We start from the raw sequence: 15,244 nt of genomic DNA, 5'->3' as shown, positions 1-15,244 counted from the left end.
TCCTCCTCCATCATCCCAGGGCTTAGACCTTGTGCCTGGGATGTCTCTGTAGCTGTGGCCAAAATACAGAAAAATACAGACTTCTCCATCTTTGAACATGACACCTCCAGTGCTTTGCTGACAGATTTTCCTATCATGCAGATATGTGGGCAGATGAATAACAATGGAGAAGCTTTACAGCAGTGTCATCTCCCTTCCCTGTTTTTTTTTTTATAAAGGTTTTGGTTGGGAGCTGCTGGATCATAGTGGCTGCAGAAATAGCTGTGATCTGGGGGATAGTGGATGGGACAGTTTAGGAAGAGTAGGTACTTTACATAAAAAGTTTCCATCTGTTTCAGAATGTTCACTTGCCCCTGCAGATTGTTTACATGGACAGTGAAGCTTCAGTGGAAATGGCTGAGCTGATGTAGTGTCTGCTGTAGCTCCTGAGGTGGCTGTAAATACCCAGTATTGAATCCCTTGATGTGTCTAGTTAGGAGTCATTTCTCTCTCTTTGAGATCAAGGCTTGAAAAAATGCCCTGGGTGACCTCAGTGCTCTTTGTAGCAGATTTTTGAGTCTGCTAAATTTATAAAATAAAGGTGGGATGAATGTGTTTATCATTTCTCTCCAGTAATGGGTTTAGAGGACTCCCTTGTGTGTGACTAGTAGCAGTGGTTTCCATTAAATGGACATAGGACCCAGAGTCACGTGTGTAATTCCCTGTGAATGTAATTTGTCCTGTTCACATGAATAGTTGAAAATTCAAACTGGTTATTGTACTGGGTGGAGCTTGTATTGAATTGTCAGGACAACGTGAGAAAATTGCACTGGGTATGTTCTCTCATTCTAGCGTAAATCCTTTTGAGTTAATTACTCCATAAATTGAAAGAAAATCTGTAACAGCAGACAAGGACTAGTACAAGATAAATGTCATGCAAGAAGTGAGGGAAGATGCACTGCCTGAAATTGCTTTGGGAGCACTCCTAGGAGGCGTGGGTTTGGGGAGAGCTGCTCTGTTCTGGATGCTCTGAGACAGCTGCTCAGAGCTCACAGAGTGGGGCTTTGACAGGCTCAGGGTGCTTGCTTTTCCCTAGAGTGCTTTCCTGTTTGCTTACTTCTTGTTTTCATTTTCTTTCTTTTCCTCTGTCTGTCTATCTTTTATGGTCTTGAGAGTGGAAATTAAGAGATCTTTGCTTTTCAAACCTACCTGATTATCCCTAGCACAAGCATCCTCCTCCCTCAGAGACAAAGGAAAGACGCTCAGAGAGGTCAGAACAAAACTTCCCAGTCCCTCCCATTCCAACCTGTTTTTAGACATTCAAATCTTTGTGCAGGAATTTTCCATGCTGCTTTGTGTTAGCTGTGAAATGCTTCAGTTGTGAGATGTACATAAACCTCTGCTGAACAGGTCAGCTGGTTCTTGAGAGCAAGGTTTAGAAGAAATAAGGGGTTTGTACCCACTTTAAGGGTAAGAAACTGAGGCACAGAAACATTGAGGCCAGATATATAAAATATCAAGCTGTTACTTCTTCACTGCAGAGTGTGTGAGTTTATGAACTTAGCAATGTTCTTTTGACAGCTGTGTGAGTAGGATAATGCCTAAATAGGAAAATGAGATGACAGGTTTCACAGCTTCCCTGTTGAGGGTATTTGGAATAAAAATCCCCTCTCGGTTTTGCATGCTCTGTTAGGAGAAAGTGTCAGAAACACAGAAGCATACAGTTAGAGCTGGCAAGGTTCTCTGGCTGTGGATCCAGTCCTGCAGAGATGCCCAGGTGCATCACGAGCAAATCTAAGATGCACGAAGAGCAATAAAAGACACAGAATTTAAAGTTTGAGTCTACTAATATTTGTAAAATAGAGAATGTGTTTGTCTTTCCCTCCAGTAAAGGCCTTAGAGGACTCCCTTGGCTTCTGTCCCTGTTGCTGCGATCCTGGACAAACCTGCTGTCACATTTGCTGGCAGCAAAGAATAAACCCTTCTGTATCCTGTTTAGTTCATTTGCAGCTAATTCCTCTCTCCTGGTTGGTTTTTTGGTTCATTACCTAATGAACATGTGGAGCTTTCAAAACCCCTGCCATGCCCTAGATGTCTCGCTGCTGGCTCGTGTGTGTGAGCCCGAGGCCGCTGCAGGCAGGGACACGGTGCTGGAGGCACTGCACTCCTCACGTCTCAGGTCGTGTTTGCAGGGCTGACTTCTGGCCCTGGCCCTGGCACAGCCTCTCTGCTTGCCCAGAGGTGGTGGATGCCCCATCCCTGGACACATTCGAGCTTTGGTTGGACGGGGCTTGGAGCAAACTGCTCTAGTTGAAGGCATCCCTGGCCTTGTAAAAGTCCCTTCCCACCCAAACCATTCTCTGATTGTCTGATCACCTCTAGTATTGTCCTCTGAGGAAGGTGACAGCTGACCAAATTGTTAGCACAAATGCAAAAAATAGCAAAAGCTGCTTGGTCATGGGTGTGCTGAGTTCTCCCCAGGATGATCTCAAGCTTGTTGGCATGAGAGATGATTTCAGCTGGATCGGAGCTGTGGGATTTTCTTCCTCCTTCTGTGCACATAACTTTTTGGACCTAATAATCATGTTCCCCAGCTCAAAGCTTAGTGACGAGCTTTCATCTTGCTTGGCTCTTGTGCTTAGATAAGTCCCTTGGTGTGGGAGTGCTCTGTGGCACTCAGATCAAACTCACACCAAGTACTTTCTGCCTGGCAGCCACCTCTCTCTGCTGCAGACTGCCCGCGGGATCCTGCTTAGAATTTATGTGGCAGCAAAAATGTTTGCTCACAGTTATTAAGTGTAAAGCTGGGAGCCTGTGTATTGAGGCCAAAGGAGAGGCTGTTTGCATCCTCTGAAAAGTTATGATTTGCACAGTAACATCCCCAGGATGTTTTTGCTGCCTTGGTGTGCTCCTGTGGAGGAAGAACAGTGCTGGATCACTGGCTTCTTCATGCAGCAAAGCATTCTGCAGGAAAAAATTCTGTACTTCCAGAGTCATGAGGACCAGAACACACAAAGCCAGCCATTGGATCTCCTTTAGAGCTCTTTCTGGATTTTAGCACACTATAGAAACTGATAAATAAATCTCTTTATCCTGCTTTAACCCCTTTCACACAGCTTTCTGGAAGTGAGAAACAGAGTACTGGATTTCACGACATTAAAGGAATACTCACTTTGCCTGATTCCTCAAAAGAAACTTGATTCAGGTATTGTCTTCAACCCACTCTCCCCTCAGGATTTTGAGCTTATATCTTTCCACAGTGCCTGCAAGAATAAAACTTCCCTAAAATGTTTCCTGAGCAGAGATATCCAGGTCAAACGCGTGTGTTTTACGCAGGTGTCAGGGGAAACACACCAGTTGGGTGCTGGCAGTGGGCCCTGGGCATCCCACCCCAGCTCCCTGCTGCTGGTTGGGGCATGGCATGATCTGCATGGCAGCACCCACCTGCTGCACCCTGTGGCCTCTCCAGCTCCTGCAGCGTGACAGACAAGTCAGAAAGATGCCCAGGCTTTGGATCAGGCTTTACGATCTCAGGTTATCCCTCACTTCATTTTAAGATGGGATTTTAAAACTGCAGAGCAATGTGGGGAGTGGGAAAAGAACCCTTAAATACACATAAAGATCCTGTTAAATACATATATGTACAATATGAACTGTGTTGCCACTTGGTGGCAACAGCTCTCCCAATTTATCGTGACTTTTGCAGTTGGCAGCAGTTATATTTTTAATGACTTATGATTGGGGTCCTGTTATTGTAGGAGTCTTTTTCTCTATCTTTTTAATGCAAGCCAGAGTCTACCTGCCATTTTTGGAGGGGGAAACTCTAAAAGGTGAAATAAGTACAGTGTAAGGTTTCTAAAGCCAGAACGCTGGTCAGAAAGTCCACAATATTTTTTAATATTTGGAATTAACTGTGGCTGCAAATGTAAGTCTCATAATGATGAACCAGATGAGCAATTGGTTCATTCAGAGTACCAGAAGAAACCAGGGAGTAGCACATCACTCAGAGCACTCCACTATAATGTAAAAATTTGTGTACTGAGTGAAGATGAGTGCTTAGGAGATGATCCAACATACCACAGCAAAGGAGAAAAGCAGCTGGGGGTCTTCATTTCTCTCCAAGCACTGTTATAAATCAATAATTTATCTACAGTTTCACTTGGAAGCTGAAAGGTGTCTGATTGCAGTACAGTTGGAAGAGTCCACAGAAAACAGCTCACAGTGTGTTTGTTTACAAAGACCATGAGCTCTCAGAGTGTGTTTTTGGGGGAAGTGAGTTAGCATCATGTTATACAGGACTCACCCAGCTATCACTGTGGGTAGGTGAGATGCAGTTCTGTGGAACTGTGCATTTTCCAGTTATTTCCTCTTTAGCTATAACCTTTTCATGAGAAATGTGAACTCACTTAAACTGGGTACAGAAAAGGGAAAAAAGAGTTCTGGTGGTGTTGCCCTTTCTCAGAGTGTTTTGCACGTTTTCCAGTGTTCTTCTGGAGAGGCAGGGCTCCTTCCCAGTGCTGTGCCTCCTGCTGTGGGGGGTGTTTGAAACTGAGGGGTCTTCAGGGTACAGAATCTAGGCAGAAAGAACGTTATTTTTCTAATGTTGTACACACTGACACTGATTGACTCTTTGATCAGGGTTGTAAACGAGGAGATCTTCCTTCCCTGCTTTCTGTGACTTCCTTGGCTGCTTACAAAGACCATGAGCTGGAATCTCATCATCCTCCCAAGGATATTTTAGGAGTGTCACATGGAGCAGCAGCTCACAGTGCTTACAGCATTGCATAGTGCTCCAGCGGCAGCGGTTCGGTCGTAGTTGGGTTTCAGCCAATGTTTGTTGTCCTCCTTGGAAATGGTATTGATTATTGGAGCTCAGGAGCCAATTATGGCCGATACAATTCTCAGCACCTCACATCCCAGGATGACGTGTGCTAGGGAGGCTGCTCTACCTCAGCTGGGGCTGCCAGATGGGCCAGTGAGCTCTGGACAGACTCCAAACCTTGTAAATCACCTGTGCTGTGTACAAGCAGTTACTCACGCCCTAAAAATGTTATTTGACATGTTGGCTGGGTTTGGTTTGCACAGGGGCTGGCATTACTTTGATACCTGTGCCGATGGAGAGCAGCCCCACAGGGTTTTGGAGCCCACCAGCACTTGGCACCCAGCGTGGCATTGCCAGGGAAAATCATCCTGGACTAGCACAATGATCACATCTTGTTGAGGCTGGTGATGTTCCACGCCAGAATCCATGGATGGAATGACAGCTTGAGTCTGGAAGGCTGCTCTTCCAGACTGTGGTGGTTGTCATGTTGGGCAGCAAATGATGGTTATGGAGCCTGCAGGCAGCTGAACTGCTCCTGCTGCCTTCTGCTAGCAACTCTGCAAAGCAGCAAAACCAGAAAAGTCTTAAGGCTTCATCCCAATGAAAGGTCAAAACGAAAACCCTGATTATAATAAACAAAACTCTGACCTTCTAAAGGTCTTTCTCAGCCAGAGTTGAGATGTCTCCCATGATCAGAAGTGGGAGTGACTGCACTCTGATGAACCAGTTGCAGGAGAATCTTGAGAGCCCAGCAGAGAGATTTCTGCCCAATGGAAGGACAAGGGATGTGGCAATGCTGAAGCTGTGGGGGCCTGGAGCTCTGTTCTCCTGTGGGGAAAGTGGTGGTGATGGTGAGTTGGTGCTGGAATGTGTGCAATTCCTCCTTTTGCTCTTTCTTTATTACCTTATTCTGCCTAACTGACTCCGTGCTAATGCTACAACTGCTGGTTTGGGCTCTCTTTGGGTTTAGAGCATTCAGCAGCTTCCTGGGCAAAGCACCATCCCAAGGTGGCTTATTTAATGCTATTTCAATGAATCTGTTGAACCTTCAGCCTAGGTTTGTTTCATTAAAATTTGGGCTGTACTTTTCTGTCCGGCTGCCTGATGGAAACAGTGTCCAAATCTGGTATTTCAATCACTTCCTATATATTTTTCCAAGTTAACTGAATCATGAGAAGGTTACTTAAGCAAATGCAACGGTCCTTGTCGCTCTTCGTAGGGCCTGTTGAACACATAAACCCAGAAATTATTAACACTTCCGAGTAATTACAAGTGCAGTGAGCAAAATCAGCCTTTCTTCCCCCTGAGGAAGAGCTTGATGAGGTATTCTTGGGGCAGCTCATCCAGCACAGCTGCTGCTGGAGTGAAATGGGGTAATGCCTCTGTCCACCATGAGATACTGCATCTTCCATCACATCCCTGGCACAAAATTGTGTTTAAACTGGTATTGAATGAATTGCAGTCCTTATCACCTGCTGTGTTTATAGAGGAAATGAGCTGTGACCTCACTGGCAGTAGTAGTGATCAGTGGACTTGGGCACAACTGGGATGTGCCTGCTGCACATCCACAACTGTGGGATCAGTTGGTGACAACAGGACCCTGAAATGTGCAGCTCAGCAGCAGTTGTTTTGAGCTCTGCATTCTCTGTGCCAGGTGATGTGGGAAGCTTGGGTTTGGAGGTGCTTTTCTGATGCAAAGGGCTGATAAGAAAATGGTATTTTGCTGCAATAATTTGCTTCAAGCAACTTGCACAGGTCTCTGACATAACATGCTGTTGATTAATGCACAAACTTACCCTTTCTCCCTGGTGTCTAGTTTTCATTCCATGTAAGCTCTGATTATTAAAAAAGAAACATCGGCTTATGAAGCTAAACATCAAAATGTGGAAGCAGAACCCTCAGTGTCCCCACGGTTTGCAGTGTGTATGCTCAGGGTTGTTTTCGTGCTACACACAATTGAGGTTATTGAAGACAGCAAAATGTGTTTGTTATGCAGATCATTTTGGGTTTTCAGTGCTGTCAGTGTCTCAGGGAAGTGGTGCCTGAGGATTCGGAGAGGGTGAGGTTAGGAATTTATTACCCAGTGTCTGGAGCTGTACAGAAACAACTCCCAAAGGTCTCGTTGAAGGAGAAAGAAAGGATGCTGCATGGAGGAGCCAGGAGTGTGGACATGGAGACATGCAAGCACTTGCCTGGAGTGCCAGGGTGTGACTGCAAGAGCAGCAGTGCTGGGGTTTGTGCTCTTGGACTCCTGGGCTGCATCTCACCTCTGAGCTAAGGGTGTGGGTCTCCCCTGGCACATCTGCTGTGTTCTTGCTGGATGGATCTGCATCTGAAATCAGGTTCCTTATACCAAGTGGATTTAGCTGGGATTATGCATTGGTTAGTCTGGATCTGAACTGTTTGTTTCTATAATTTGTCAAACAAAAATCGAAAATCCAGAGAATTCTAGAGCAGTGTATGCCTTCATTCGAGTCTGCATCTGATTTTCTGGGCTGTTAATATATTACGGTGTTTTTTAAAACAATTAATAATTTGTATTAAATGGTCTGGCTGCAGATTATTAACTACTTAACCACAGCTGATTAGAAGCAAGTGGAATGGGGTTGTTCTTAGTATTTTCCATTTCCAAAGTATTTTGCATTATCTTAGTATGTGCTTCCTTTGTAATCCCTGGTATATGTGTTACACCATGCCTCCCTTGCAGAACTCTCTGGCTCTTAGGCTTTAGATGCAGGAGCCCACAGATGCGTAGGGTGCCTGCTCTGCATCTTCAGAGACATGGGGTAGTGCCCAGGCTGCTCTGTCAACCTCCATCTCCAGTCCAGGAGTACTGAATTTGGGTTTAGAAGAGAGTGGGAAAACAGAAACAGGAGGTCAGAACAGCTTGAGTAAAATGTTTGGAGATGTTGTATGATAGAGATTTTAGTTCCTGGCCACTGTGCTGCTTTGGAAGTAAACCAGCAGGAGAATCCCTGTAGAATTACCTTGAGAGATTTCAGGTTGGAGGTACAATAAATCCAATGATGCACAGAAGAGTGGCACAAAGTCAGAGTACAGCCTGGCACTCTGTTGGTCAGGGTGCTGATCACAGTCCTGTCAAATGATGGTTGCTGTCAAAGGCTGTGGTCCTGTGGAAGTTCTGGTCCTCCTCTGGGTCAGTCCAGTGGTGGTGATGGTGGTGTTGTGATTAAATACGCTCAGGTTCAGGTAGGAATGCTCTATACCTCTCCCAGGGTGGGGAGTTTCACAGTGGGATGATGTAATAGTGTGACTCAGGATATTTCGGGGAGTTCTTGGTGGTCGAAGTTCCAGCTCCTGTTCTGGTGGTGCCCACCATGGCCCATTAGCAGAGATTTACCCTTCAGGATGGATGTGACTGTGCTGGTGCTTCCCCAGAGGGGAGTTACCACAGCTCAGTCACTGGGGTGAAGAAGAAACACTACCCTCGAAGGGTTTGCCTCTTCTCCCTTAGCTAACCTAACACCCAGCTTGTAGCCTGGGGTGTCAGGTGTGGGATGGGCAGCTCCTGCAAACGACCTGTAATGAACAATTTGTGGGAGTGATGTAGAGGGGAGTAGAATACGCTGTTTGTTTACAGCCACATTGGCACTCTCCTTTTGTAACACCACAGGCTGTTTCCACTTGGGAATGTCAGCAGAGCTGGTCACTGGCATCCAAATGAGTTGCTGTCTCCTGCAGTTGCCAGTGTTGTCCTTGACAATCTGTGTGAATCCTGCCATGGAAATTGGTGCAATCCATACATGAAAGAGTGTCACAGTACGAGCCTGTGGAGCAGCATGGGAAGCCCGGGAGGTTGGGATAAGGGGCTCATCTCTCCCCTTGCACTGAGGTCTGTGCTAAGCACAAACTGGCACACAGTGGACCTGGCTCACTCTGCCTCTAAAACAAACCTCTGTCCTCCCCTTCTGTCTCTGCAGAGCTTCCTTCCTCGGAACACTTGAGCGTGGCCGATGCAACGTGGCTTGCCCTCAACGTGGTGTCTGGTGGAGGTGGTTTCTCCAGCTCCCAGCCCATCGGAGTGACCAAAATCGCCAAGTCAGTCATAGCACCTCTAGCTGACCAAAACATCTCAGTGTTTATGCTCTCCACCTATCAGACGGACTTCATCCTGGTAAGAGGACACGAGGGGACCAGGCAGAGTTATTGCCACCAGATGAAAGTTCAGTAGGGCAATTCTGGGAACAAGTTGTCTGAGAGTGGCAGAGGTACCAAAGTCTGCTTTCCCCAGAGCTCTGTTCTTTGTGATTTGGCTCTCTGACATCTCAGGAGCTTTTGCCATGGGATGAAGCATTTCTTTCCATGGGTTGTCTGGTGTCTGACGAGAGTGCTGGGTCCACGCTGCAGCCTCTCCTGAAATGGAGATCCTGGTAGCACTTCCCACCATCACTCAGACGTTGGTTTTCTGAAAGCTAGAGGAATATAGTGTCCTGTCAGGTTGGCTGGTGATGGCCAAGAGGCTCCAAAGTTGTTTTGGGTGTAGACAGACAAACTCTTTTTCTGTCTCACACACACGTCTGTGTGCATGCACACATGGCGTAGCCTTATTTCCTGAGGAGACAAGACTGAAGAACAGGCAGTGCTGAGTTGTTGAAGGAATGCTGGAAAAGAGGTGAAACATCTCCCACTTGGAAATCTCCACATTCTTTTTACAGTCACAAAAGCACTCTGGTGGTTAATCCTACTGATACTGACAGTGATATCACCAAGGGTGCTTCTCTTAAGATACACCTAAATGGTAACTCTCCACTGGCTCAAGCAGGAGTTGTGTCCACTTTGCTGTGCACTGAATGTACCCTCCACTGCAGTGTTGTGTCATTTCTGGTGCTTACCGACACCAGATGATCCTGTTGTCACCTCCAGGTGCGTGAGCGAGACCTGCCCTTCGTGATGCACACGCTGGCTGCCGAGTTCACCATCCTCAGGGTAGTGAATGGGGAGACAGTGGCTGCCGATGACTTTGGGGTAACGAATGGATTTGTCAAACCAAAACTAGGTAAGGACCAGCACAGGCTCAGCCTCCCTGACACTTGGGGTGGAAGTCCTGCCTCCTGGCTTCCTGTAACATTTGGGTGAATAGTTAACCTTGTTGTAAGATTATAATCTTCAAACCTATCCCAGTACAACCAAGGATTTGAGTAGGTTCTTAACTTTCTGAGCAGTGCTAGTAAGGTTGGCTGAATTTTGGCCTTTTAATGCTAGTTTTTCTAGAGAAGACATGCCTTTTGTAGGACAGAAGGTTAAAGTATAGTGCATTGCAGTTGCAAAAATAATGTTGTCTGTAGCCCATATTTCCACACTTCGACATTCCAAAGGAAAATGGCTCCTCTAAAAGCTTATTTAAGTATTGCAGTGATGCACAGAGAAGATTGTTTTTCAGCTTTCACACTTCAGTGCCAGTGGAAGATCAAGGCCACAGTGAGCCCAGGGCTGTACAGAACCTTAAGATGTTTGCAGACTAGAGGAACAAGTATCAAGCCAAAGGGCACGATCAGGAAAAGGAGCAATTTATATACATATGTTTTTACCTACAGACAGGAGTGTAATTTTTTGCCCATAACCAGACAAAGCAGGGATCAGTTACTATGAAGTGCCACTCAGTTTCATCACCCAAGAGCTAACCATCACCTTGTTTAAGAAAATGAGTCAAAAGAGAATGAAAACAGTAAGAAAGGGCACAGTGAAACACATGTTGATAATGCACTGGTATGCGGTTTGCTGTGTTGCTCTATTGGTTGCTTGTCTAAATGCTGGCTGCTTCTCGGCCACTGGCTGCAGTCTGTTAGACAAACTGCTGCGTGGCAGCTGGTTTTTAATTTTTCAAGATATTATAGCAAAATAGGTCCCCAGAAATGAGGGGAAACAGGATGGACTGCCAACAACCACAGCTGGAGAAATGCCTCCCGTAGCCCTGCAGGTGGAAGGCTGCATTTTTTTTCCACTTTGCAGTTTCTCTTGGCACCTCCTTTAGCTTGTCCCTCATCTCATGTGGATGCACCCAATGGCCTGGAAGCCCCTTGGAGCAGAGCTGGGCAGGGTATTCAGGGTTAATACCACCCTAATGCCTTAGGGAGACCAGCACAGGAGCAGATTATCCACAGGCCCCTCATTCCCTGCCTGAGAGACAGCAGGGCTTCAGCCTTACAAACACTATCAGCTTTCCCTGTGACCGTTGCCAGTGCGTGGATAACAGCTGATGGGACAGGAGCCTGCTGCAGATGTGGCCTCATAGCTGTGTGTGTCTCTTTTCAGTTCAGAGGCCTGTCATCCATCCTCTTTCCAGTCCAAGTAACATGTTCTGCGTCACCAGCCTGGATCCAGATACCCTTCCCACTGTTGCTACACTCCTCATGGATGTCATGTTTTACTCCAATGGGTAGGTCCTGCAGGGAGATGGGCTTCCAGGAGAGCTGTGCCCGGTGTGTGGAGGCACAGATTCCCTCTGCTCCTCTGGGAGGCCTCCAGAGGAGGGATCTGCTGTGGCCTTGTGCTGCTCCAGTGCTCTGCACTGAGGGAGGGAGGTTTCACAGGCTCCAGAGCGTTGTCCTGACAGGTGGAAGCCAAACAGATGATTGAGGGTGCCCAAAGACATCTGCTGGCTTTGGAAAGCTGAGCGTTTTCAGGGTGGAGGTAGGAGCAGCCACGTGCCCAGTGTGCTGCATATCCACACAGGGCCAGAGCAGGTACAGCTGGCTGGATTGCTGCCTCTTGGTGCCCATGGCTCCTGGCCCACAGCCTCTTGTGAGGGGACCTTGAGGGATGGAGACCTTCGTCAGTTGTGGGGACTGGATCCTTTTCCACCTGCAAAATAAAAAAAATCGAATCAGTATAGTACAACAGGACTCAGTGTCACACTTCCCAAAGTCAGTATAAGAACATTTCTGGTTTCACTGTCTATGTCTGCTTTTAAAAACCCTTTTTTGTGCTCTTCTAGCCACAGTTAATGTCTTTCTCTTCTGTTTCTTCAGAGTAAAAGACTCAGTGGTGGGCAACGAAGACTCGGGACATATTCGCTTTTTCTCCTTTTCTCTCATTGAGGGTTACATCTCCCTGGTCATGGATGTCCAGACACAGCAGAGGTGAGCTTTGGTCGTAGAGCAAACTGGACCTTTTAAAAAAGGGATATTCTCAAAGGAGCAGGAAGCAGCTTAGACTCCTCAGTGTTAATATTTCGGACTGTCTTTGCATGGGTGTCATGGGCCTGTACACCCTGTCGCTTTTCTGAGTAAAATCTGGCATTTTAGTTCCAGTGTCTGAGTTTTGGGCTGGTCTGTCCAAGCCCTCAGTGAAGTCATAAATCAATGTGTTGTAGGGTTATCTCACTTTCAAAACAGGAATACTGGAGCAAAGTGATTTTGGCATTTTTGTTGTTGTTCATTAGCTGTGTTTCAAAGAGCAGAACCTAAAAGGAAAACCTGGTGTAGGTGTTTGAAGTTTTCCTGCTAAAGGCCAGAATCAGGATGGGGCTGTTGGTCCTCCTGCTTTGCTTTTACACATGGATGGGCTTGGTTCAGAGTCTTGTTATGGTGCTAATGTCCTGAGTCATCACTGTGCAGCAGGAGCCCGTGATTTGTTTGTGTAGCAAGGAAGGAGTCAGCTGGTGAGCACTCAGCCTCTGTGTGTGTCTGTGCTCCTGCAGCACGGGAGGCTCTGGGGTCTGGAGGCTGGAGAGATGCTGTACTCAGTGCTTGGATTTGTTTTTGACATACAATGCACTTTGGGTTTGGTTCTTGGGGGCACGTCCCCTGCCCCAGGGGCTTGTTTTTCTAATTAATAAATTGTCCTCTTGAAAGTTTCTTTGACCTTATTGGAGTCAACTTTTGTCTTAAGAGGAGCCAGAGGGCTGGAGCCTCAGCCTGGGGTGTGGGAAATCTGGGGGGCCAATTCTTCTCTTTCACAGGCTGCCTGCTTGACCTTGGGCAGCTCTCTTAGCCTCTGTCTCCTTTCTCCTGCTAAGAAATAGAGACCTCTGCAGTGGTCCCAGGGACCTCCCAGGATGGAATGGACAAAAGCACTGGTGCTGCTCAGACACAAAACCAGTGTCTGAGATACTGAGATACTGAGTGTCTCAGTATTCCTGAGAGCAGCTGTGGAAACATATTCCCTCCCTAGGTGTTCCCAAATGCAGCTCAGATCAAACCTTCACAGTCTCAACATTTGTAAAGCTGGGACAGAGCTGTTGCTTAGAAAATTTTTCCCTTTGTTTCTCTGGGTACCTGTGGCCACCTCCAGCAGCAGATGCTGATTTGCCATAGGGTACCTGGAGGGTCAGGCAGGTGCATCTGCCCCGCCTTGAGTTTTCCCAGTTCACCTGAGCTACTGCCCCATTATTATTGGCTTCAAACATCTCAAGGATGCAGGAAGAGCAGATCCCCCAAAGGCAGAATCTGACACACTGCTGTGTTTTAATTGCTATGTTGGTGTTCCTTTTATTTTTTTTACAGATTTCCTAATAATTTGTTGTTTACAAGTGCATCTGGTGAACTCTGGAAGATGGTGAGGATTGGAGGGCAGCCTCTTGGCTTTGGTGAGTAACATTTGGAGGATCAGCTGGTGTGCAGGCAGGCAGTCACCTCAGGGCCTTCAAGGGGTGTGGAAAAATCCATCTGAGGCTGATACTTTTTAAGAGCCAGCAGCTTAACATGACTTTATGAGCTGAGATTTTCAGATAGAAGCCTGACTCCTATTAAGTTTGATTTCTGAATATACTCCTGAAAGTGCTACATGCTCAGCAGTTCCAGCTCCATTGCATTCGTCTGCTGGACCTTGGAGGTGGCTACAGCTGGGGCTCTGGTTAAAGAGAATAACTGGACTAAAAGGTGGCATGGAAATCCATTGTAGATTACTGAAATTGGTGGGGAGAAAGCACTGTCATACTGCAGTGCAGTGCTTGGGTAATTCTGTACTTCTAGTAGGCTTCTTACAGCTTTATAACAGTCCAGTGTTTCCTGCACGTGTTTTCTCTACTCAAAAAAGTATTGGTTCTGAGTAGCACAGAGCAAATGCTTCATGTCTGCAGGAGTGTTGTTGTTATTTCCTTATCCCCTGCAATTTTCTTATCCCCTTGGATAAGGCTTGGAGCAGTCTGATCTAGTGGGAGGTGTCCCTCCCATGGCACAGAGGGTTGGGACCAGAGGATCTTTAAGGTCCATTCCAACCCCTTGACATTCTGTGAGGATTCTGTGGTGAAATTGGTGTGGAATCCTGTTTGAGCGGCTGTGGTGGGCTGCAGCCTATCATGTGTCCAGGCTGATTATTGGGTCAGCATCTCCTCTTTCGGAGTTGCAGAGCCAAGTGTTCAATAACAGGGAGAATTGGATGTTAAGGATATGTGGGGCTGGGCTTTGTGCTTTTTTCTTGAAGATTGTTAAGTGCCTTTCTTTGAACCTCTAAATCATTCCAGTTCTGATGGGTTTGTGCCTTTGGAGAATGTGCATTTCTCTGTAGCAAAAAGAAGGTAATGAAACTAAATGTGCAATGTATTGTTGTGGCCCAAAAACTTGATTCTGTGAGAAAGAATACATTTCACTACAGAGATTCCCTCTGATTGGAGTTTGTGAAGACAAAATTCTCCATATGTAGGCATGGAGCTGGTAAGCTCTGAGACTTCTGCAAGCCCTTCCAGCCAGTGTTTGATTTTTTATCTCCCCACAGATGAATGTGGAATTGTCGCTCAGATTTCTGAGCCTTTGGCTGCAGCTGACATCCCAGCCTACTACATCAGTACTTTTAAGTTTGATCACGCCTTGGTGAGTACGAATACAGCTCCTTTGGAGTAGGAGAGGACTCATTGTGAGAATGTCACTTCTCATCTGGCTGCCTCGTTGGAGTGCCTTTGCTCCAGTGCAGCCCAGCAAAGTCCTGTCTCCACCCTCCTGGCTGTCACTGCCCGGGGTGAGAGGCTGCTGAACCAAGCCCAGCCCTACCCAAAGCAAGTGTTAGTGAGTGTTGTTCTCAGTCCTCATCCTCCTGCAGTGATGGAGACTTCAAAACCACCCTGAGCAGCTTCTTCCACTGCATCTGTATCTTTTATTAGAAAGAGCCACAAAGCCTTCCGTGTGCTTCCAGAAATAGGTGCAGGCTCAGGATGGTGCTGTGGCAACCCATCCCTAAGGAGAAGGTGCTTCCTTAGGTGCTTCCTTCCCCTTAAGAGTGGGTCATCACAGGTGCCTTTGTGTGTTGGGAACTTTTTGGACAATCTACCAGTAGCAGACCCCTGCCTTCATCTCTTGGTGCCTGCATTGTCCTGTCCTTCACTTTCTGAGGCCCACCTATTAGCTCTGCTGCTCCTGCATCTTCCTAATTTTTGATAAACAAGCAATAATTGCCAGCACAGCAAGAGAAGGCAGTTTTGAAGCAGATAAGGTTGTTCCCATGTTTGTTCTCATGAGTGCCCGTAAGCAGTTGCAGCACAGCATCAAC

At 46.8% G+C, this 15,244-nt stretch overlaps 1 protein-coding gene across 3 annotated transcripts in view; it reads left to right on the top strand.

Annotated features, from left to right (window-relative positions):
* CASTOR2 (cytosolic arginine sensor for mTORC1 subunit 2) overlaps positions 1 to 15,244 on the top strand; it is a 130,286-nt gene that overhangs the window by 101,190 nt on the left and 13,852 nt on the right. For all 3 annotated transcript variants that reach the window (XM_040082557.2, XM_040082558.2, XM_058423038.1), the window contains exons 3-8: positions 8,743 to 8,936; positions 9,686 to 9,818; positions 11,075 to 11,198; positions 11,791 to 11,901; positions 13,267 to 13,349; positions 14,477 to 14,571. In XM_040082557.2, coding sequence (XP_039938491.1) covers positions 8,743 to 8,936; positions 9,686 to 9,818; positions 11,075 to 11,198; positions 11,791 to 11,901; positions 13,267 to 13,349; positions 14,477 to 14,571 — 740 coding nt within the window. The remainder of the gene's footprint in view (positions 1 to 8,742; positions 8,937 to 9,685; positions 9,819 to 11,074; positions 11,199 to 11,790; positions 11,902 to 13,266; positions 13,350 to 14,476; positions 14,572 to 15,244) is intronic.

Source organism: Hirundo rustica, chromosome 19 (genome assembly GCF_015227805.2).
Source record: "Hirundo rustica isolate bHirRus1 chromosome 19, bHirRus1.pri.v3, whole genome shotgun sequence".
In the NCBI taxonomy this organism is placed as follows: Eukaryota; Metazoa; Chordata; class Aves; order Passeriformes; family Hirundinidae; genus Hirundo; species Hirundo rustica.
Note: the sequence above shows the minus strand (reverse complement) of the source record. Positions and strands in the feature narration are given on the sequence as shown.